The sequence below is a fragment of the Pinus tabuliformis genome, chromosome 4_1 (genome assembly GCF_031772625.1).
Source record: "Pinus tabuliformis cultivar Carrire ecotype Pingquan chromosome 4_1, CPIR1, whole genome shotgun sequence".
NCBI lineage: Eukaryota > Viridiplantae > Streptophyta > Pinopsida > Pinales > Pinaceae > Pinus > Pinus tabuliformis.
Genome location: NC_142303.1, coordinates 317,620,445 through 317,642,226, shown reverse-complemented (window position 1 = coordinate 317,642,226; position 21,782 = coordinate 317,620,445). Strand labels below are relative to the sequence as shown.

The window sequence follows — 21,782 nt, the reverse complement described above, 5'->3', positions numbered from 1 at the left end:
TCCTTGATTGATAGAGGAAGTCAAGGGAGTTTCTCTTTCCCTTTTCCTAAAGACAAATGTGTCATCCTTTTGAGGGGTTTGGAGGACCGAGGCATCAAATGTAGAGTCTTGCCTTGTAGGCATGACTTGTTCAGTGGTCTGAGGAGTATCCACTGTTTCCTTTTGCTGGGCAGGCGGCTCCTGCCCTTGTTTTTCTTGCTGTTGTTCCTCTTGCTGTCCTATGTCTTCCTGCTGCCCTTGCTGTAGTCCTTCTACTTGTTCTTGTGTTTGCTGACTTTGATTTTGCTGCTGTTCCTGCTGTTGCTCTTGCTCTGCCTCCATTTCCTTTTCCTTTCCTTTTTCTGATACTTTTCCAGCAACTTTTGTAGTTTGATGTGGAGTAGTTGAAGAGGAGGCTGCTGCTCCAATTTGTGTGCTTGGCAGTGAGGGGACCTGTGCATAAAACTCAAGGTCAGCCATCTTCTTTTGATTGTTCAGAGCTCTTTGATCAAGCTCTTTTTGAGTTATATCTTCTTCTAGAGTTCCCCTTTTCCACTTGCTTTGATTGGCATATTTTTCAATTTGGGGGAGGCTATGATGACCGTAAGCAGACAGTTTATATTTGAGTCTCCTCATTGTGATGAAGTTGTTGGGGTCATAGGGTTTCCATATAAAACTGTACTTCAAACCAAGTCCCACCAGTATTCTATCTGCCTCCTTCCACCCTTCATCCCTTTCATTGTAGACTAAATGGCCAAGTTGGCTCTTGATTTTCAGCTGTGCTTTCTTGCCTCTGCCTGAGAAGTGGAACATATCCACATAGCCAAACTGCCTGAAGTATTCTAAGGCAAATAGCCTCATGGGCACAAATTTGGGTAGTCTAAATGGGGGTAACTCACACCCATATATTCTGATGACGGTGTGGTGTTGGTAAAGATACCAATCCCCAATATTGTATACTTTTGACAAATGTAGGCACCTTTTCATGTCCTCTGTCAGTCTAGGAGGAGGTGAACCAATCAGTAGAGTCAAGGCTGGATGGATGAAGAGATCAATAAACTCATAGTAGGTATATGGAGAGTAGCATGATACGTGGAAAACAGATGTCCAATATACTACTGATCTCAGATTGCCCTGTGCATCTACTCTCTTCTTTGGGAAGGAGAATTTATCATGCTGGAAGTATATGAGCAGATGATATAGGTAGGAGGTGTACCTAAACACTCTTTCTCTTGGCAAATTCATCAACTGTTCATGCATTTTGTCTGATATGTATGTTGCATAATCATAGTGGATTGGTTTCCTTCCTGGGGAGAACATAAGCATCATTTGTATAACTGTTTCATCAATATGTTCTATTGAATCATATCCCAGGATGGGACTGATCATGTCAACCAGGTCTTGGCCCAATTGATTGAGGTAAACGCAGTTGATGGGAGGAATCTGCAAAGTGTCAGCCTTGATGAAGAGCTGGTTGACCTTAGTGATTTGGGCCTCTGTGGTTCTGGCTCCCTGTACTATTAAATCAGCTAGTGACAGAGGGACCAACTTATGCTCTGTCTGGAATTGCAACATCTCCCTGATGGCTTCAGGGGTAATGAGGAACAGGATTGAACCTTCAGCATCTAGCACTGCTCTCTGGGATGCATCATAGTGTTCAGCAACTATGTGCACAAGCTCAGGGAATTGATTAACCTGAGGAAGTTTGAATATTGGGAGGAATGACTCCCAAATTCCCAGGATGTCTGTCCCCCTCTCATGTTTGATCTTTATCTCGTTTAATATTTGCAGATGGAACCTGCTTCTGCTCATCATTTCCTCTGCTATCTTGTAGTCCAGGTTTTCCAATGCTCTGGTGTCAAATGTTCTATTAGGAACATTCAGGGGAGCCACATTGAGGGCTATGGGAGCTACAGGGGGGTCCATGATTTTCCTTTGCAAATTTTACTCTTACTCAGGGGCTGTGTTACTATGCAGAGTAACAACAGCAAAGCTTCTTTGTAGAGGGATGGAAATGCAAGTGGGAGGTAAATGCAGGGTGTGCAGCAGTTGAAATGCTGCTTTATGGTAATTAAGAGCGAAGCTTAGCCTTTTTTTGGCACCTTTCAATGTTAAAAATTGGTTTCAAATGCGCCTGCCACGATTGCGCAGACAGGGCCTGGTTTCTTAGCAGAATGCCACTGGGAAAAGGCTCGGCTGGTGTTTTTCGAAGTGATAATTGGAACTTCAAGGCTTTGCTGAGGAATTCAGTGGTGAATTTCTGATTTTCGGCTTTCTTTAAGCTTTCTAAGGCGTTAAATAGATAATTGCAGGCGCACAGATGATGAATGATGAGGAATACCTGGTAAAACAATGCGCAGAGGTCGTGACCGCAGGTTGAACTGGTGCGCTGGAGGTCTTCTGGTCAGTTTAGCAGGTTGGTAGACAATTTGGACGTTGTTTGCATGCAGAGCAGAATAACGATGAACACACAAAATGACCAAAAAACGCGAAATTTTGGGTGAAATAGACCTTTTTACGCTTTTGGCGCGAATATGTGCTGACGTCAGCATGACGTCATTGGGTGGGGTCAAGGTCGGATGACGTCATACTGACGTCATCGGGTGACGTGGCGCTGTCTGGTTGGTACACGGTGGCGGTGACATGGCAGGACAGTGGACCAATGGCAGGGACAGGGAGGTCGACGGGGCAGCGTACCTGGGTGACGGGGCGCTGACGCGTTGCTGATGCGGTGATGACGTGGGTGGGCGGGATAAGGAAAACCGGAAACCAGCAGTGGTTTCATATCGCACCGCCTTCTGTACGGGGCGGTATCGGTCAGTAGTACCTCCGACGTATGGTGGTGAGGACACGTCGCAGTGGAATGACGTCCTCCAGATACGGACGTCGGGAGATATCTATCGGTCATCGGATGGGCTCCGACGTCACGATGATCGTTAGATCTACGGACTTTGATCGGACGACGGACGCGAGGCAGATGTGACGGGAGGTTAGTACAGGTATCGGTCAGACGTCGGAAGGGGTCCAACGCGATCAGGGCCGTCGGATCTGTAGGCCTTTGATCTAATGGTCGTCGGGTAAGTGACATGTGTGGAATATACGGATGAGGGCGGATGCAAATAAACCTGCTTTTGAGCGCTTTTCTAATGTATTTTGATAAAAACAATTATATGCGCCAACCTTGGCTAACAGGTGGAAAGTGGGTTTTATGCTCTTTTGGCTCTTTGAAGCGGGTAAGGTGGGGTTTAGGGCCCTTTTTTTTTTTTTTTTAAAGGTTTTATGTGCAAAAGGGGGTAGAGATAGAGGAACTGGCTTATGAGGAAAAGGGGTATTTGGCATAGGTTTATCAACATGACCTGATGTCATTTGATCCCTGACTTGTAACTTTATTGGCTATAATGCCAAGGGGGTGGGTATTTATAAGAGTTTGGGATTTATACACCTTGGTGTTAGTAATATTAGGGGAAGAGGCGATATGAGGATTTATACAATAGAATTAGTGTTAATATGAATGAAGGGAGCAAATGAAGGGGATCTCACTGAGTTTATATGAAAGTGATTTAGTTTTGAGAGTAGATCAAAATGAAAAGATTTTAGACAAGAAATGTGGCTTCTGAATGAACCAGAACCACCTAAAAACCATGATCTTTCTCCATAAATCTCAGCTAAAAAGAGAGGGAATGTTAGTGATGAAATGAAGGGGGAGAGGGAGGTTAGTCATGCTCCTGCTGTAGTCTTTTACTTTGCTGCCCATCATCACCATTCTTGCAATGATAGGACTCACTTTCTGCAACCCCAACTACCTACCCAGCTGCTTACCTAGCATTTTTTGTTTCTCCTTGGAGGGTGCACTTGGACTTGCAAACCCTTACTTGCCTTTTCTTTTCTTTGGCTTTTTCTTTATTCTTTTCTCTATCTATTTCTACCCTTATCTCTTCCAAGGTCCCAGATTAAACTGTTGGGATCCTTTTCTTCTCTACCTAAACTAGTTGTCTGCCAAGATTAGGCTGTTTGGACAGACTTCTTTCTCTATTCTATAACACAAAATTGAAATATGGCATGATCCAGGTTAAACTGTTGGATCATCCATCAAAATTTGAAATAAGGTCATCAACATTTGAAACACTTTACACACCTCCTTGCTCTTTAGGAAATATGGGATCTTTGTGAACTCAAAGCAGAGCATATTTGGACTTTCTCTTGCCAATCATGAAATATGAAACCTATTGGTATAGGTATCCAACAGTGGCTCCACATGGGGATGGTTTTTCTTTTGAAAGACCAAGAACAGCAGGTCAGATTGCCTTGCTCCTTAGCTGCCCATACCAATCTTTGAAACTAGCTGCCTCAATGTGTCAAAATGGTGTGCTTCTTTCTTGGAAGACCTCTGATTCTATCAGCCTCTTGCTGCTTGGTGAATTACTTGGGAAAACTGCTCTTTACAATCTAAAATAGGAGATAATATGTACATCTGTATATATACAATGAATCTTTAGGTTCCACTCATGGGGAATAATCAAAGTAGTGCTTCAGCATCCTGCCATTGACAGGACCTTCATCCAAGTCAGTTTCGGTCAAACTTTTGAGGAAGTAGGTGTTATTACCTTGCACTGCTTGGACAGCAAATGGTCCTATCCATAAAGAGTCAAACTTTCCATGCTTCCCTTTCTCTTCTCTTCTTGCATCCCACTTTAGAACTTTGTCCCCTACATTGAAATCTTCTGCTTTGGTTCTTCTATCAAAGGCCTTTTTCAGTTTCTCTTGTAGTATCTGCACTCTGCTGAAAACTTGTTCTCTGGTCTGCTGTAAACAAATTATCTGGTTAATCCTTCTTTGCATGTCATTTGGCTCTGCTTGGCTTTCTTGTAGAAGTTTCATAACCGGCACTCCTAGTGATGAAGGAAATCTGGCCTCTAATCCATAGACTAACTCATATGGGCTGGTCCCAATTGATCTTTTAGTTGTTAGTCTGTCTGCCCATAAAGCGTTTACTAGTTTCTTGTGCCAGTTCTTTTTGTTCTCTTCTAGCACTTTCTTTATGATATTTATCAAACTTTTGTTTGATGATTCAGCAAGGCCATTTCCTTGAGGATAGTAAGCTGTAGAATGGCCCAAAGTAATGTGAAATTTATGGCAGAAGTTCACCATCTTCTTGGATCTGAAGGCAGCAGCATTGTCTGTTATTATCTTGTCTGGGCAGCCAAATCTAGCCAGTATATTGTTTTCCAAAAATTGAATGATTACTGAATCATTTGCTTGTCTGCATGGGGCAGCTTCAATCCACTTGGTGAAGTAGTCTGTTGCTGTTAGAATCCATCTGTGTTGCCCTGAAGATGAGGGATGAATTTCCCCAATGAAATCCAAGCCCCATTGTTGAAAAGGTCTCTCTGTTGCAATGGGCTTCAAAGGAAGTGGCAGCAGCTGTCTTTTGCCTTCAAACAGTTGGCATTTGTGGCATGAGGCTGTGAATTTCTTCACATCAGAGAACATAGTAGGCCAGTAATAACCAGCTCTCAATATCTTGTCCACAGTGGACTTCCAGTACAAATGTCCACCACAGTCTCCAGCATGGAATTCTTGCATGATATGGTTAGTTTCATTCTCTATTAGACAGTGCAGCAATATACCTTCATGGTTTTTCCAAAGTAGATTTCCATCCATCACACAAAATCTAGCTGTTTTCATTTTTAGGAACCTACACTTAGTTCTGGACAGTCCTGAGGGAGCACACAGGTTTTGTAACACATAACAGATATCAGAGTACCAAGGAGATTGTTCAAAGGCTACATTGATCTTTGGAGTCGCCAGCTCTGTTTCACTGTCCAGTTGGTTGATATCTAAGGCTTGGAAATTTGCTTCTGTCATTAATTTGGCCAAACCTTGCCCTTTTATCAGCTTTGTAGGCTTTATTTCAATGTCAAATTCTAGTATATTGGCAATCCATTTTCCTCTCCTACCCTCTAAGTTTTCTTGGGTGAGAATGTCTTTGACAATAGGACTTGGTACATAAGCCACAACATGGGAGTAGAGAATGTAAATCCTAAAGTCTTTAATAGCTTTGATCAAGGCATAGGCTTGTTTTTCCATTATTTGGTACTTTAGAGGAGCATCTCTAAGAGCTCTGCTGAAAAAGGCAATAGGTTTCTCATTCCCTTGGTCATCTTTCTGTAATAAAACAGCAGCAATAGTATGTTGGGAGGCAAAGGAGAAAATGATGAAGTCTCTGTCAAACTGCGGATTGGTTAACACTGGGGTTTGAGTCAAGGCCAACTTTATACTTTCAAAGGCTTGTTTTGCTTCAACAGTCCATTTGACCTTTGAATCTTTCTTTAGCATATTGTTTAGTAATCTGATTAACTCTGCTAAATTTGGGATAAACCTCCTTAAAAAATTGATTTTCCCTAAGAATCCTTGCAATTCCTTGACATTCCTTGGGTGAGGCATTTGTAGGATAGCTTGTATCCTATCTGGATCAATTCTTATGCCGTTTTTTGAAATAATATGCCCTAGAAGTTTCCCTTCTTCCAAGCCAAATAATGACTTCTTGGGGTTTAAGGAAATACCATATTTCATGCATGTTATGAAAATCTGTCTCAAATGTTTCAAGTGTTCTTGGTCAGATTTTGAAAAGGGTGTAAGATCATCTAAGTAAATGACCAAGAAGTCATGAATCTCTTTTGCAAAAGCAATGTCCATTGCTCTTTGAAACGTTGCCCCTGCATTTTTCAATCCAAATGGCATTTTCACATACTTGAAAGTTCCCCATGGGGTTGTAAATGCAGTTTTGTCTTGATCATCAGGGTGTACTAGGATTTGATTGAAGCCTGAGAATCCATCAAGCAATGATATCCTTGAAGCCCCTACTACTCTTTGAAGAATGTGATCCATTTTGGGTAAGGGGTAGTTGTCTTTGAGTGACACTTGATTTAAATTTCTTAAGTCTACACAAAGTCTAATCTCACCAGTTTTCTTTCTTGTAGGGACCAAATTTGAAATCCATTCAGAGAACCTAATTGGTGCTATGATACCAGCTTTGAACATTTTATGCAACTCTTTTTCAATGGAAGGAAGGAGCACAGGATTGATTCTTCTCAGTTTCTGTTTGAATGGTTTTTGATTAGGCTTGAGGGGAATGGTATGCTGGATGACAGAGGTATCATAAGACTTCAAGTCCTCATAACCCCAAGCAAAAACATCTTGAAATTCTTTAAAGAGATCAATGTATTTGGGCTTTTGATCAGGGGGCAAAGAGGCAGATAGCTTTATTATTTTAGGCTTGTCAACAGTACCAATGTTGCATTCTTCAACTCTTGCATCCAATGGCTGCATCTTTGGCTTTCTAGGGATGTCATTCGAGTCAAAAATATCCTCTAGTGGGGTAAGGCCCACAGGAAGGAAATTGTCTTTGAGTTGTATGATTTCAGCCTCAATGCTACTCATCTCTTCACAGTCAATTTGGTTAATTTGCTGAATGTTTTCTTTGTTGAAAATGGTTGGACTGAGTAATTGTTTGGCTGTTCTAGGTGACATTGGGTGGGCAGACTGTTGAAACTGTAATTGTGATGGACTTGCTCCATCAAATATTTGTGATTGACTTGCTGTCTCAAGCATTTGTGATTGACTTGCTGTCTCAAGGTCAATATTTAATCCTGTGAACTCTTGTTGCAAGGTTAAAAAGTTGTTTATTTGCATGTCATTCTCAAATACTTGCCACTCTTTGACATTGTTTGGAATAGAAGGCCTATATTTGACCTCTGCCGTGAAACAATTGTTGGGTTCCAATGGGAATTTGAAGGTGCTGGCAAATGTCGCCAAGCTGTGTGCACGGAGATTGTGGCCCCTTGGAATTTTTGTGATAACAAACTCGGAGAAGGTCTCTAGTATTTCAATTACAGCAGACCTATAAGACCTCAATCTTTTGTCATTGGTAACAAAATTTCCTTTCACTTGTTGAATTACTAGATCAGAGTCTCCCATGATGGAGAGTTTAGGAGCCTGTAGTGATTTTGCTAGCTTTAGGCCCAACAGCAAAGCTTCATATTCTGCCATGTTGTTAGTGCATCTAAACTTCAATCTGTAAGCCCTACCTTCTGCATAATCTTTCTCTTTATTATGTATCCATACTCCAGCCCCTGCCCCTAACTTGTTGACTGAGCCATCAAACTCTAGAACCCACAGAATATCTTGCTGAATAGGAGATTTAACATTCTGTTCATGGGATGGCAATGTGAGCATGAGTTGGGGTTTCTTTTCCCATTTGTTTTCTGGGATAATTTCATCACTTGTTTGACAGTTTTTTACAACTAGAGGAGGGTTAATGTGTATTGTTGGGCTGATTGAAGTTTGGCAGGTGCTACTTGTTTGATCAATGTTTTGTTCTTGTATGAGTGTTTCGGTCTTAATGTCATTGTGTGAGAAGCTTGCGCTGTCATTGAAGAGGATGAAGGAGTCTATGTCCGAATGGACAGCATATATTGGAAAATTTTGAGGCTTTTCTTCACTGCTGACCATATAATTCATGAGTGTTTCCCTATAAAGTCTTTTTGGTTGCCCAAAGACAGAGATGGTTGCATATGACATATCTAATTGCAGGGAGCCTTGGAGCTTGGCTCCCCATGATCTTGATAAGAGCATCCCGTATTTGGGTGGGATATCAGCAACTACCACATCCATTAGTATGGTTTTGTTGGGAAATTGAACCAGGGACACACATAAATCTTTTATTAGGCCCAAACATTTGACTTGACTAGAATCAAAGGAAAACAGGTCTTTGTATGGTCTTGTTATATCCAAGTTTAATCTTTCCATGACAGCTTTTGGCATAAGGTTGTGAGAGGCACCTGAGTCAAACATTGCATTGTGCAATATTTTATCATGTACATGCAGGCTGACATAAAAAGGTAAAACCCCTGTGACTACTGTTTTTCCATCTACCTCTGGGCCAAACAGTAATTCTGGAGTGTCATCTAGCACATTTACATCATCTTTGCTATTGGTGAGCTGTAGGGATTTCTTTATCTGTTGCTTGTATATGTCATGCTTGGCTAGCTCTGAGAGAGGAATTGCTATCTTTAACTTGCCAATCTCTGTACCTAGGTCAAAAGGTTTATCAGCTTGGGTTTTGGAATCACGGATAACAGTTCTTTCTTTGTTCATTAAATCTTCTTGATGGATTTCATCTTGATTTTGGAATCTGCCCCTTATACTCATGTCTTGAGGGGTAATGTTTGGGTTAGGGTGAGAGGACGGGGTTGCCATGGGCTGTTCTAGTGGGGACAGTAGTTCAGTAACCTCCTCAACCCCTACTTCTTTTGTAGGCACGTTTGTGTTGTCATTAGGTTCAGTGACCATGGTTTCTTTGGACTGTTGTTTCTCCTTTACCTTTTCAGGCTGATTTACATTTACAGTCCTACTCCTTAGTTTGTATTGTTTATGGACTTCATAGACAGCAGTGTCATACCCTTGTTTAAAGTCAAAGGATTCTCCTGATTTTGTTTGGAATGTTTTGCTTTCATCCTCCTCATGGTCTTCTTGTGTTAAGAAAACATGGCTTTTACCATCCAGACCCATTAAGTTGATTTCAGGATCTTCATTGAGCTGATTGGCTGAGGAAGTTTCTGCATAGTTTTCTTGAAAAGGGGGTCTGATATCTTGGTCTGCACTTGTTTTTCCTAGGTTTGGGTTCTGCGTTCTCCTAAAATTTGGGTTTCTAGGAGGATTGCTTTGTGATGCCTCCCATGATGACTTTCTTTCAACTGATTCCACTCTTTCACCCAGTCTCTTCATGCTGTTTAGTATTGCATCCAACTTTTGATCAAGGCCCGAGGGCTCTTCTCTGAAGCCAGCCTTCTTTTCCAGCTTTGCCCTGTTTCTCTTGGCAATTAGGTTGGCCTCTACAGTGACTGCAACTCTTTGGGCTTCTGCAAGGGTTGGAGGATCTCTTTCTTTCAACTGATAGGCCATATCAGAATCAAAACCATCAGGGAAGTTATACAGGGCCAAATCAGGAGGGGGCCTTAAATTCTGGGGGATAGCGTTATATACATTGTTAAACCTAGCACAATATTCCAAAACTGTTTCTTGGGGACCTCTTTTAATAGTGTTGTATTCACCGAGTATGTGTAGTGGATCTTTCTTTTTCTCCCATCTGTTGGTAAACTCTTGGTACAGGACCTCAGGGGTTGCAATGGAATTTGCATTCAGGGATCTAAACCAAGTTCTAACATCCCCGGTTAAGCTTTGAACAAAAATTCTCATCCTAACACTGTCATCATCTATTTCATAGGTCTCAAAGTGGTCTTGCATCTTCTTAGCATGCTGGACAGCTGTCAAAGGGCCATGGGAGTCAAAAAATGAAATTTTGGTTTGGTAGTCTTGGGGTAGAGCTGGAGCATTGGCTGGTATCTGCAGAGGTGCATATCTGTTGGCCATGTTTATAGGGTTTATGGGGTTAATAGGAACAAATGGGACAGCTGGGATTACAGGTGTAACAGGGTTAATAGGATGGGTAATAAGCGGGGGGCTGGCTAAAAGAGTATGTGCAGATGGTGAAGATGGAAGAGGAGGACTCTGAGGGGTTGATGATGAACTAGGGGAATTAGGTGTGGAACGGAAAAGGACTTTGCAAGGAGTTGGAATGAGGATAGGTTGGTCTGAACTTATATCTGAATCAGCAGGCTTCTCCTGCTTTTGCTGTCTCCTTATGTTCTTTGGAATGATATTTGGATTATCAACAATGATGGGTTGATCAGGGTCAGGGTTTGCCCTAGTGTGCCTTGGGTTTCTTTTGGGAGCCAGCTTCTAAGTGTTCTTTTAGAACTTTATACAGGAGGTTAGATATGTACAAGGACTAGGTAAGGATTCTGGAATGACTATATATGTTTCAAAGCTAGGATGAAGATTCCCTAGCTAGCTCTTCCCTAAAGCTGTCCCTGTGTTTGCAGAAACAGTCCTAAGGCCTCTTGGCTAGTTTCAGGCTTGATGGTAGCTTTGGAAGATAGATAGTAATTGAAAAATCTTAAGTCCCCAGCGGAGTCGCCAATTATGTTAACACCCAGGTTGTTCCCTATGACTCCCAAGGGAATACGGCCGGGGTAACCACTAACCAATCTTTTAATCACTGTTTCTAGCCAAACTGTGATCAGAGAGGGCTCTCTCTTTATGATTTGTATCTGTAATGATAATGTTTTAGGCTAGGTATTGAGCACAGGTTTTGTTTATATTTTGGTTGGAGAATTTCTTTCAGATCTCTTGTGATGTAATATTCAGAGAGTCAAGTATCATTGGGCAATGGAGTCTGTGGCTGTAGGTGTCTAGAAACTTTGAGATGAACCGGTGAAACTTACAGGGCCATTTGGATGCTTCATAGAACAAATTTTGATTAATAACAGGAAACAGGTAAGACAAACAGTGAAAGCATTCAAGAATTTTCACTCATTGTTTAAATGTTTCCACCAAACTGGTTATGAGAAAGGACAGATGTCACAGGGGCAAACTTGAATCCCTGGGAATGTCTATCACAGCGAAAGATATAGTTTTAAAGTGCAGCAACTAAGAATTACACTTCTGTTACTGTATCTGAGGAAAACATGGATAATAGCTCAGTTTGAGTTCAGGGTAATCATGGATTAAGTCCTGGAACCATTCTTCTACTTTGCTATTAAGTGTAAAACATCTGAACAATAAAAGAGAACAAAAGACTCGAAAACATGTAATACAGAGATTTGAGAAAACTTATTGTTTTATGAAAACAGTCTGGAATCCTGCAACATTCACCATTCACCACAACGCATCAAAGTACACCAAGCTTTGGAAATTCCATTCTCCCTTTGTATTATTTCTCTGAGAATCTTACAGCAAGCGAGAGCTCTTCAAAGGAAAATTACAACAACATCTGCTCTATCATGCGCAGGGGTTTATATAGAAATAAGTATACAAAATATCTCAGGCATTGAGTCATCTGAGAGAGAGAAAATATCTTCAGTAGTGTTCAGAAAGCAGGCAGGGAGTTATTACAACGTTAAATGCAGAGTAAATGCCCTTTATGTCTGTCAGATGATTGTTTTGACTTTAAGGAGTCACTGAGTCGGTTACATTACTATGTATCGATCCTGTAGGTACGCATTTACTTTTGCCTGCGCAATGAATTTCTCGGCTTTGCCAGCTGCGTTTGTCTTTCCTGCTTTGTTGGCTACTCCATCTGCTGAGTTGGCTCAGCTTTGACTTTATGATGCCTGCTGATTTTGCTGACTGTTCTTTCCATCAAAATTTATAGAAAAAACAGAAATTGATGCATGGCTTAATGCTTACAAAATTCTCTGGATGGCATCTGTCCACCATTCCTGTGTAGGGAGCTGATGCTTGAGGATGGCCTGCATTGTCTCTTCAGCTTCTGTATACTTGAAAAAGTTGGGAGCTACATCAAATAGATGATTCATTTCATTCATTATAAAAAGTAGATTTTCTATCTTACCATAGAAAATCTGTCCTGTGATAGGCCCTGTATCCTCTGAGGTGCTGGCCTTCTCATTTACCTGTGATGAGGCAAAAACATTCACTCTCTTGGCATATTCTTCATGGGTGAATAATCTCCCTCCATTGTTCAGCAAGCTAGGGAGTCCTTTACTTTCCAATACCCGAAACCTCTCAAAGAACCTGTTTACCTCAGTTTGCATATCCTGGGTTCTTCTGTCTAAGGTTTGCATCAGACTTCTAAGAGTAAGAACCCTCTTGATCATTTGGATAGTATCAGTTCTATTTGCGATTCCCATGATGGTCAGCTGAGAACTGGTCTTATGATTGAGCACATTGATCATTTTTGTTGCAATTTCAGGCATGTTCCCCAACAAGGCCCTTGATGTTCTGATTTCCCTCTGTGCTTTTGGAATGAGCTCCAGTTGCTCATGGATTGTCTCAATGTATGGCCACTGGTTATTGATGGACTTACCAATATTGGACCATATCATTGCTCTGATTTCGGCTATGATTTTATCTAGCTTTAGCTCTTTCTCAAGCTCCTTGATTTTGTCTTTAAGAGCTTTGATTTCTTTGGCCTTCTCTCCTACTTCTCTTTTTGTTTTGTCATGCCTTTCATTCACCTTGGCCAGCTGCTCCTTAGTTTCATTCAGCTGCATCATTTGTGCTTCTAAAGCTTGTATTTCGCTTTTTAGCTTTTGCATGTCTAAGCTCTGATCTGTGCTGGTGGGTGCTGCTGAAGTAGATGTGGCTGGTTGTTCAACCTGCTGAGGTGGAGGTGCAGTAGTAGGAGCAGTCTCCTCAAGATTAATGACCTGTGGAGGGGGCTGAGATGTTTGCCCCTCTTGCGCTTGTGTTGATGATCCTTTCAGAGGTGCTTGTGTGGCCTCATATTGCCCCAATTTTTCTTGTGCCTTCAGAAGTTCTTTGTAAACAGAAATTAACAGAGCAGTGGAATCCTGCTCATACCTTTGTTTTGCCACTTCATCGGTCTGTGGATGGATAGTGGCTGGAAGTTTAACCTTCTTCCTTAGTGCAGCCATATCAGCATCTCTGATTTTTAAGATCTCTTGTATCCCTTTGATATCATTGGGATTGTGCCCAATCTCTATGATGATTTCTTCCAGGGTTTTGATCCTGTTGTCTTTGGCCTGAGAAGAGGCTCTCTCTAGCTCCAGCTGGGAAGCTGTAGCATTCAGATTGCTTGTTAACTTGTAGTTGTCCAAGGTCTTATCGGCCAATGAAGCATACACCATTTCCCCTGTTTGTTTATGCAACTCAATTTTGTCCATGGGGTGTATGTCTTTGGCAAGGACCTCTAAATTGGTCCTGAGATAATCAGCAGAAGACTGTGGCTTGAGTGCCGTAGGCATAAAATGACTCAATGTCAGTTTGCCCTCACCTACATCAAAAGCAGACATGAGTCTCTGCTGATTGGAAGGAGCCATGTTAAGCAGGTGATTGTATAATTGAACTTTGATTGGGTCACTCCTCGTCTTAATATCTATGAACTGCTGCTTTATGCTCACTCTTTCCTCTTTCTGCTGGCTGGAGGAGCTGACTTCCCCTCCCATTGTCCTGTCTAGTTCCTGCTGGGAGGAACTTGCTGAAATTTCTTGACTTGGTGGGCCCATGCCCAATGCTTCTCTGATGGCTATATCCTCTTCTGGAAAATCGTTGAGTCTTTGCCTTTTCTCTCCTTGATTGATAGAGGAAGTCAAGGGAGTTTCTCTTTCCCTTTTCCTAAAGACAAATGTGTCCTCCTTTTGAGGGGTTTGGAGGACCGAGGCATCAAATGTAGAGTCTTGCCTTGTAGGCATGACTTGTTCAGTGGTCTGAGGAGTATCCACTGTTTCCTTTTGCTGGGCAGGCGGCTCCTGCCCTTGTTTTTCTTGCTGCTGTTCCTCTTGCTGTCCTATGTCTTCCTGCTGCCCTTGCTGTAGTCCTTCTACTTGTTCTTGTGTTTGCTGACTTTGATTTTGCTGCTGTTCCTGCTGTTGCTCTTGCTCTGCCTCCATTTCCTTTTCCTTTCCTTTTTCTGATACTTTTCCAGCAACTTTTGTAGTTTGATGTGGAGTAGTTGAAGAGGAGGCTGCTGCTCCAATTTGTGTGCTTGGCAGTGAGGGGACCTGTGCATAAAACTCAAGGTCAGCCATCTTCTTTTGATTGTTCAGAGCTCTTTGATCAAGCTCTTTTTGAGTTATATCTTCTTCTAGAGTTCCCCTTTTCCACTTGCTTTGATTGGCATATTTTTCAATTTGGGGGAGGCTATGATGACCGTAAGCAGACAGTTTATATTTGAGTCTCCTCATTGTGATGAAGTTGTTGGGGTCATAGGGTTTCCATATAAAACTGTACTTCAAACCAAGTCCCACCAGTATTCTATCTGCCTCCTTCCACCCTTCATCCCTTTCATTGTAGACTAAATGGCCAAGTTGGCTCTTGATTTTCAGCTGTGCTTTCTTGCCTCTGCCTGAGAAGTGGAACATATCCACATAGCCAAACTGCCTGAAGTATTCTAAGGCAAATAGCCTCATGGGCACAAATTTGGGTAGTCTAAATGGGGGTAACTCACACCCATATATTCTGATGACGGTGTGGTGTTGGTAAAGATACCAATCCCCAATACTGTATACTTTTGACAAATGTAGGCACCTTTTCATGTCCTCTGTCAGTCTAGGAGGAGGTGAACCAATCAGTAGAGTCAAGGCTGGATGGATGAAGAGATCAATAAACTCATAGTAGGTATATGGAGAGTAGCATGATACGTGGAAAACAGATGTCCAATATACTACTGATCTCAGATTGCCCTGTGCATCTACTCTCTTCTTTGGGAAGGAGAATTTATCATGCTGGAAGTATATGAGCAGATGATATAGGTAGGAGGTGTACCTAAACACTCTTTCTCTTGGCAAATTCATCAACTGTTCATGCATTTTGTCTGATATGTATGTTGCATAATCATAGTGGATTGGTTTCCTTCCTGGGGAGAACATAAGCATCATTTGTATAACTGTTTCATCAATATGTTCTATTGAATCATATCCCAGGATGGGACTGATCATGTCAACCAGGTCTTGGCCCAATTGATTGAGGTAAACGCAGTTGATGGGAGGAATCTGCAAAGTGTCAGCCTTGATGAAGAGCTGGTTGACCTTAGTGATTTGGGCCTCTGTGGTTCTGGCTCCCTGTACTATTAAATCAGCTAGTGACAGAGGGACCAACTTATGCTCTGTCTGGAATTGCAACATCTCCCTGATGGCTTCAGGGGTAATGAGGAACAGGATTGAACCTTCAGCATCTAGCACTGCTCTCTGGGATGCATCATAGTGTTCAGCAACTATGTGCACAAGCTCAGGGAATTGATTAACCTGAGGAAGTTTGAATATTGGGAGGAATGACTCCCAAATTCCTAGGATGTCTGTCCCCCTCTCATGTTTGATCTTTATCTCGTTTAATATTTGCAGATGGAACCTGCTTCTGCTCATCATTTCCTCTGCTATCTTGTAGTCCAGGTTTGCCAATGCTCTGGTGTCAAATGTTCTATTAGGAACATTCAGGGGAGCCACATTGAGGGCTATGGGAGCTACAGGGGGGTCCATGATTTTCCTTTGCAAATTTTACTCTTACTCAGGGGCTGTGTTACTATGCAGAGTAACAACAGCAAAGCTTCTTTGTAGAGGGATGGAAATGCAAGTGGGAGGTAAATGCAGGGTGTGCAGCAGTTGAAATGCTGCTTTATGGTAATTAAGAGCGAAGCTTAGCCTTTTTTTGGCACCTTTCAATGTTAAAAATTGGTTTCAAATGCGCCTGCCACGATTGCGCAGACAGGGCCTGGTTTCTTAGCAGAATGCCACTGGGAAAAGGCTCGGCTGGTGTTTTTCGAAGTGATAATTGGAACTTCAAGGCTTTGCTGAGGAATTCAGTGGTGAATTTCTGATTTTCGGCTTTCTTTAAGCTTTCTAAGCCGTTAAATAGATAATTGCAGGCGCACAGAGGATGAATGATGAGGAATACCTGGTAAAACAACGCGCAGAGGTCGTGACCGCAGGTTGAACTGGTGCGCTGGAGGTCTTCTGGTCAGTTTAGCAGGTTGGTAGACAATTTGGACGTTGTTTGCATGCAGAGCAGAATAACGATGAACACACAAAATGACCAAAAAACGCGAAATTTTGGGTGAAATAGACCTTTTTACGCTTTTGGCGCGAATATGTGCTGACGTCAGCATGACGTCATTGGGTGGGGTCAAGGTCGGATGACGTCATACTGACGTCATCGGGTGACGTGGCGCTGTCTGGTTGGTACACGGTGGCGGTGACATGGCAGGACAGGTGGACCAATGGCAGGGACAGGGAGGTCGACGGGGCAGCGTACCTGGGTGACGGGGCGCTGACGCGTTGCTGATGCGGTGATGACGTGGGTGGGCGGGATAAGGAAAACCGGAAACCAGTAGTGGTTTCATATCGCACCGCCTTCTGTACGGGGCGGTATCGGTCAGTAGTACCTCCGACGTATGGTGGTGAGGACACGTCGCAGTGGAATGACATCCTCCAGATACGGACGTCGGGAGATATCTATCGGTCATCGGATGGGCTCCGACGTCACGATGATCGTTAGATCTACGGACTTTGATCGGACGGCGGACGCGAGGCAGATGTGACGGGAGGTTAGTATAGGTATCGGTCAGACGTCGGAAGGGGTCCAACGCAATCAGGGCCGTCGGATCTGTAGGCCTTTGATCTAATGGTCGTCGGGGAAGTGACATGTGTGGAATATACGGATGAGGGCGGAGGCAAATAAACCTGCTTTTGAGCGCTTTTCTAATGTATTTTGATAAAAACAATTATATGCGCCAACCTTGGCTAACAGGCGGAAAGTGGGTTTTATGCTCTTTTGGCTCTTTGAAGCGGGTAAGGTGGGGTTTAGGGCCCTTTTTTTTTTTTTTTAAAGGTTTTATGTGCAAAAGGGGGTAGAGATAGAGGAACTGGCTTATGAGGAAAAGGGGTATTTGGCATAGGTTTATCAACATGACCTGATGTCATTTGATCCCTGACTTGTAACTTTATTGGCTATAATGCCAAGGGGGTGGGTATTTATAAGAGTTTGGGATTTATACACCTTGGTGTTAGTAATATTAGGGGAAGAGGCGATATGAGGATTTATACAATAGAATTAGTGTTAATATGAATGAAGGGAGCAAATGAAGGGGATCTCACTGAGTTTATATGAAAGTGATTTAGTTTTTGAGAGTAGATCAAAATGAAAAGATTTTAGACAAGAAATGTGGCTTCTGAATGAACCAGAACCACCTAAAAACCATGATCTTTCTCCATAAATCTCAGCTAAAAAGAGAGGGAATGTTAGTGATGAAATGAAGGGGGAGAGGGAGGTTAGTCATGCTCCTGCTGTAGTCTTTTACTTTGCTGCCCATCATCACCATTCTTGCAATGATAGGACTCACTTTCTGCAACCCCAACTACCTACCCAGCTGCTTACCTAGCATTTTTTGTTTCTCCTTGGAGGGTGCACTTGGACTTGCAAACCCTTACTTGCCTTTTCTTTTCTTTGGCTTTTTCTTTATTCTTTTCTCTATCTATTTCTACCCTTATCTCTTCCAAGGTCCCAGATTAAACTGTTGGGATCCTTTTCTTCTCTACCTAAACTAGTTGTCTGCCAAGATTAGGCTGTTTGGACAGACTTCTTTCTCTATTCTATAACACAAAATTGAAATATGGCATGATCCAGGTTAAACTGTTGGATCATCCATCAAAATTTGAAATAAGGTCATCAACATTTGAAACACTTTACACACCTCCTTGCTCTTTAGGAAATATGGGATCTTTGTGAACTCAAAGCAGAGCATATTTGGACTTTCTCTTGCCAATCATGAAATATGAAACCTATTGGTATAGGTATCCAACACTTCCAAAGGTCCCGAGGCGCCTTTATAAGTTACCGAGGCTGGTTGTGTATTTACTCTCCATATCTTTATTATCTGGGGATTATATTCAGAATCTGCTGTACTTTCTGAAGGTTTAGTCTGATGCATATCCTCTTTGGATTGTTATATGTACTCTGAAGGATAGAAGTAGGTGACTCTTGGAGTATGGAGTTATTGTCTGACACATCCGCCATGGAGGAAATGATACAAGCGGCCGTCAAAGCTTAATCATCCCTTAAAAATACCAGGCTGTCATAGAACTGGCAATCCACCTTGGAGGACATGGTTGTCCGCCCCTCGGCCCCATAAGAGATCACGGATGGTCTAAATAGACCTACTAGAAAGCCTGAGCGTTTTATAAGTCACGACGAGAGAGACCCTATAGGAAAGGCAAATTAGAAACCTGTTAATTCGACTCCTCCTCCAGCTGCTATCAAAATAGACAATATCCACCTGGCTGAACGCATTGAATGCCTACAAGGCAAAGCTCAAGTCGGGAGGTGGCACTTCCTAGAAATGGATGACCTGAAGATGCGAAGCTGGCTTGAAGCTCAGTGGAACCGATTATAGGATATGTCCCCATTATTGCAAGATTGCTAAAGGAGTGGTATTGTTTTCATTTTTTGAACTCGGGTGATCTGGAAGCCATTTTCAGGCATCAGTAGGTTTACAAGAGAAGTTTTTTGGCATTGCACAGATGGTATTTGGGATATAACCCGCTAAGGAATACCCCAACAAACAATCTGATTTGGGTTAAACTTCCAGGTTTGCCTTTAGAATTATGGTCAAAAGAATCCTTGGCTGAGATTGGTAGTGTTATAGGCAAATATGTATACATTGATCCATGGTGTCTTGGAGAAAAAGACAAACGTGTGGTGTGGGTCTTAATAGAAAAAGCATACAGAGGTGGCTTTCCGGAATATATTGATATCCAATGGAAGGAATATAAAATCAAGCAAAGATTAGATTTCTGGGGGGTACTGTTTAGAAGTGATGCATGTCATCACACAAGCCATTTAATTAAAAACTGTTCTCGGCACATTCCAAATAATCAAAAGCACCATAATCAACTATCAACAAAATGGCGGAGGGTAAAACATCCCCATCCTGACCAGCAATGGCCTCCTTCCTCAAAACGCCATGCCACATCTAATTTGACGGACCGACAAAATCCACCCTCGGAGAATATCCTAAGTTCTCCATCTCCACTGATTTCCCCCACCCCAGTGGAACCCATATCACTGTGCATGCCCCCGTTGGAACCTATTTCTTCGTCCATGCCCCCGTTGGAACCTATTTCTCCATCCATGCCCCCGTTGGACCCTATTTCTCCGTCCATGCCCCCGTTGGAACCCGTCTCTGATTTTGAAGCCCCTATCCAACAGTTATCTCTTCCTTTACCTCCACCGAAGCCGGCACTGGACAAAGAAATCCCAAATCCGCCCTCGATTCCTCATCCTTGTGAAAAAAGTCGAAAAGAAATCCATATCATTAAATCATCCTCTCCATCACCAAATAAGCATTTATCATCGCCTGGGAAAGGGAAGCATATCATGATTTCAGCCACCCCTGCAAATTCTCCAACCTCCTCGCCCACAAACTCTATAGGCAGCGATTTGGACTTTCTTCTGAGCAAGAAATCGCTGGAGCTCAGGGCTCTCACCATTCATAAACCTGGATCTCAAAAGTCTCCTCGCCCACAAATTCTATAGATAGTGATTTGGACTTTCTTCTGAGCAAGAAATCGCTGGAGCTCAGGGCTCTCACCATTCATAAACCTGGATCTCAAAAGTCTCCTCAAATCAGTCCAAAATCTGCCTGTAATATCACGGTCAGAAGAAAGAACAACAGGGGCAGTCGGCACTTTAGGGGTAGAGGAGATGGGGAGGGAAGGGGGATTCGCAATTTATCCCTTATAGATGTTCCGATCATAGATATGACAGAAGACAGGCCTCTTAGAGCAAGCATGGCCGAGAATCTTCCAAAATGAATTTTATCCTATCAATGAACATAAGGGGTCTGGGAGCAGACCAAAAATTTTTGGCATTAAAAAATCTCTTTATCTCTGCAAATCCAAAGATTATCCTAATTCAGGAGACCATGCACGATTCCTCGGTGGCAATCTCCTATTTCAGGAAGATGTTCCCCTCCTGGTACATATCTGCTGTTGGAGCAAAAGGTCTCTCGGGTGGTTTAGCGGTCCTTTGGGACCCGCTATGGATCGAAGCAAAAACTTATAGTTGTCTGGCCGACATTCTAATCTCGGCTCATATGAGAGGACAAAAATCGCCCATAAATATTTTGAATATATATGCTCCCTACAGGAACAGACTGCCTTTTTGGGAAAAACTGTTTGCCTCTGAGATTTTTGACATTGATTTTCTACTGATTGCAGGGGACTTGAATATCACTCTAAACATGGATGAAATACGGGGCAACAATAGGAAAAGGGACCCACTAGTTGCGAGAATAAAAAACGAGCTGCTGAAAAGAAATTTTGTGGATATCCTCCCTCCCCAATTGTATCCGACGTGGGAAAATGGAAGAAATGAAAAGGCCTATATAGCAAAGAGACTTGATAGATTTATTCTTCATGCCAGCGTAATCGATGTGATGGGCATGCCTTTCTCAACGATAGAGAGGGTTTTCATTTCAGACCACCGACCGATTGTGCTTGGATGGAGGGCAAATGGCTTCAGGAAAGGATATTCCTTTAAATTCAACAGGACTTATTTGGAGGACCCTGAGTTTAATGAACTCATTAAAAATGCCTGGAGTGAGATGTTGTCGTCCAATCCCTGTTCGTTCTTAATGACTTTCAGGGACAAAATGGATCATATCCGAAGGGTGGTAAAAGAGTGGCAATTCAATAAAAGACAATCAAACAAGATCGACCTCCGGAAAATTCAAGTGGAATTGGATCAAGCAGCGGAAGCTATGGCTGCTCATCAATTATCTTTCCAGATGAGGATTCACATAAAGGAATTACAAAGGAAGAAAACAAAGTTATTGAAACAGGAGGAACTGTTCTGGAGGCTGAAGAGCAGAGCGCTGTGGCTAAGAGAAGGCGACAAGAATACAAGATTTTTTTCATAACTTTGCAACCTCTAGGCGGGAAAAGAACTCCATTTGGAAAATAAGTGATGGAAAAGGTGGTTTTCTATATTCTCAACAGGAAATTTCAAAGGAGGCAGTAAGTTTTTTTGAGAAGCAATATAAGAGATCTGAAGACAGCAGTTTCCAGGATATTCTATGGGGCATTGAAGTGTTTCCTCAGATGTTTGACGAGGCCTTAAATGATCAGATTTTTCAACCAGTTTCCAAGGAGGAGTTGCTAAAAACAATGAAACTTTTTAAAAGGGACAAATGCCCTGGCCCGGATGGCTGG

General features: G+C 42.4%; 1 protein-coding gene across 1 annotated transcript; it reads left to right on the top strand.

Annotated features, from left to right (window-relative positions):
• The first annotated feature begins 20,494 nt into the window (after window positions 1-20,494).
• LOC149175568 (uncharacterized) lies at window positions 20,495-21,490 on the top strand. The gene has a single exon (XM_089421172.1). The coding sequence runs from the start codon at window positions 20,495-20,497 to the stop codon at window positions 21,488-21,490; it is 996 nt and encodes a 331-aa protein (XP_089277298.1).
• The last annotated feature ends 292 nt before the right edge of the window (window positions 21,491-21,782 follow it).

What these genes read in the sequence shown, in the direction of transcription:
- LOC149175568 (XM_089421172.1), top strand. Translation starts at nt 20,495, where the DNA reads ATGCACGATTCCTCGGTGGCAATCTCCTATTTCAGGAAGATGTTCCCC.